This window comes from Plasmopara halstedii (genome assembly GCF_900000015.1).
Source record: "Plasmopara halstedii genome assembly, contig: Scaffold_430, whole genome shotgun sequence".
NCBI classification, from domain to species: Eukaryota; Oomycota; class Peronosporomycetes; order Peronosporales; family Peronosporaceae; genus Plasmopara; species Plasmopara halstedii.
The window spans coordinates 512,582-513,336 of record NW_020187350.1 but is presented as its reverse complement, the minus strand read 5'-3'; the positions used below and the strand labels follow the sequence as shown (position 1 = coordinate 513,336).

Here is a 755-nt window from a genome sequence, read left to right as displayed (position 1 = left end):
CACAAATTGACGTAGTGAGGATTGTAACTTACCAGCTTGTAGAGTCTCTCAATCAGGAGGAAGAGACGATCAACGATACTTTAACTACCATTAACAGGAAAAGCAAAAATTCTTCAAGAATGCTGATCAATGTGTTTAACGACAACAGTTCTACACGAGCAAATCTTTCTGATGGCGAAATGGCAATAAATGCTCACGAAATTGAAATATTCGAGCAGTTGAAACTGCGATTTCAAGAATTACATTACGATACTGGCATTCCTCGGCTCACCTTCCATTCAAAGACGTCTCAAACACTATTTCCATCAAGAATGGATTTTGTGCAGAATTCTACACATGAAAGCAATCAACGCTTTCATAAAATGCCATAGCAAGACAAACAAGAAGCTGTCGAGATTCTTGTGGTAGAAGTAATTGACTTTCTTGAAATCGTATCATTAAACGAAGAATCAAATGAAAAGGAACTACTAATTTCATATCACGATACAAAACATTCTTCTCATTCGTGGCAGGTAAACTGAAGCCAAAAGCGACTAAAGTATACTCGCTTCCATTGTAAAAATCATGTCGTATCGTGGCATTAACAATCTCTTGATGTAAGACATTGATGTCTCGAGCTTGTTTATAAGAGACTAATGATTGCTCTAATTGCTGTACTTCGTATTGAAATGTCTCGATCAATTGAGTAACTTGGCTTTCGTTAAACATATTCATTGTAATATTGTAATGATTCTTCATAAACACTTTCGTCTCGA

The 755-nt window shown here is 36.0% G+C and overlaps 1 protein-coding gene across 1 annotated transcript in view; it reads right to left on the bottom strand.

The window, feature by feature from the left end:
* PHALS_09685 (uncharacterized protein) overlaps positions 1–708 on the bottom strand; it is a gene marked incomplete at both ends in the record, with an annotated part of 1,168 nt that extends 460 nt beyond the window's left edge. The window contains 2 exons of the mRNA XM_024724985.1: positions 272–330; positions 382–708. Of these exons, the coding sequence (XP_024575807.1) occupies positions 272–330; positions 382–708 (386 nt within the window). The remainder of the gene's footprint in view (positions 1–271; positions 331–381) is intronic.
* Between the last annotated feature and the right edge of the window lie 47 nt (positions 709–755).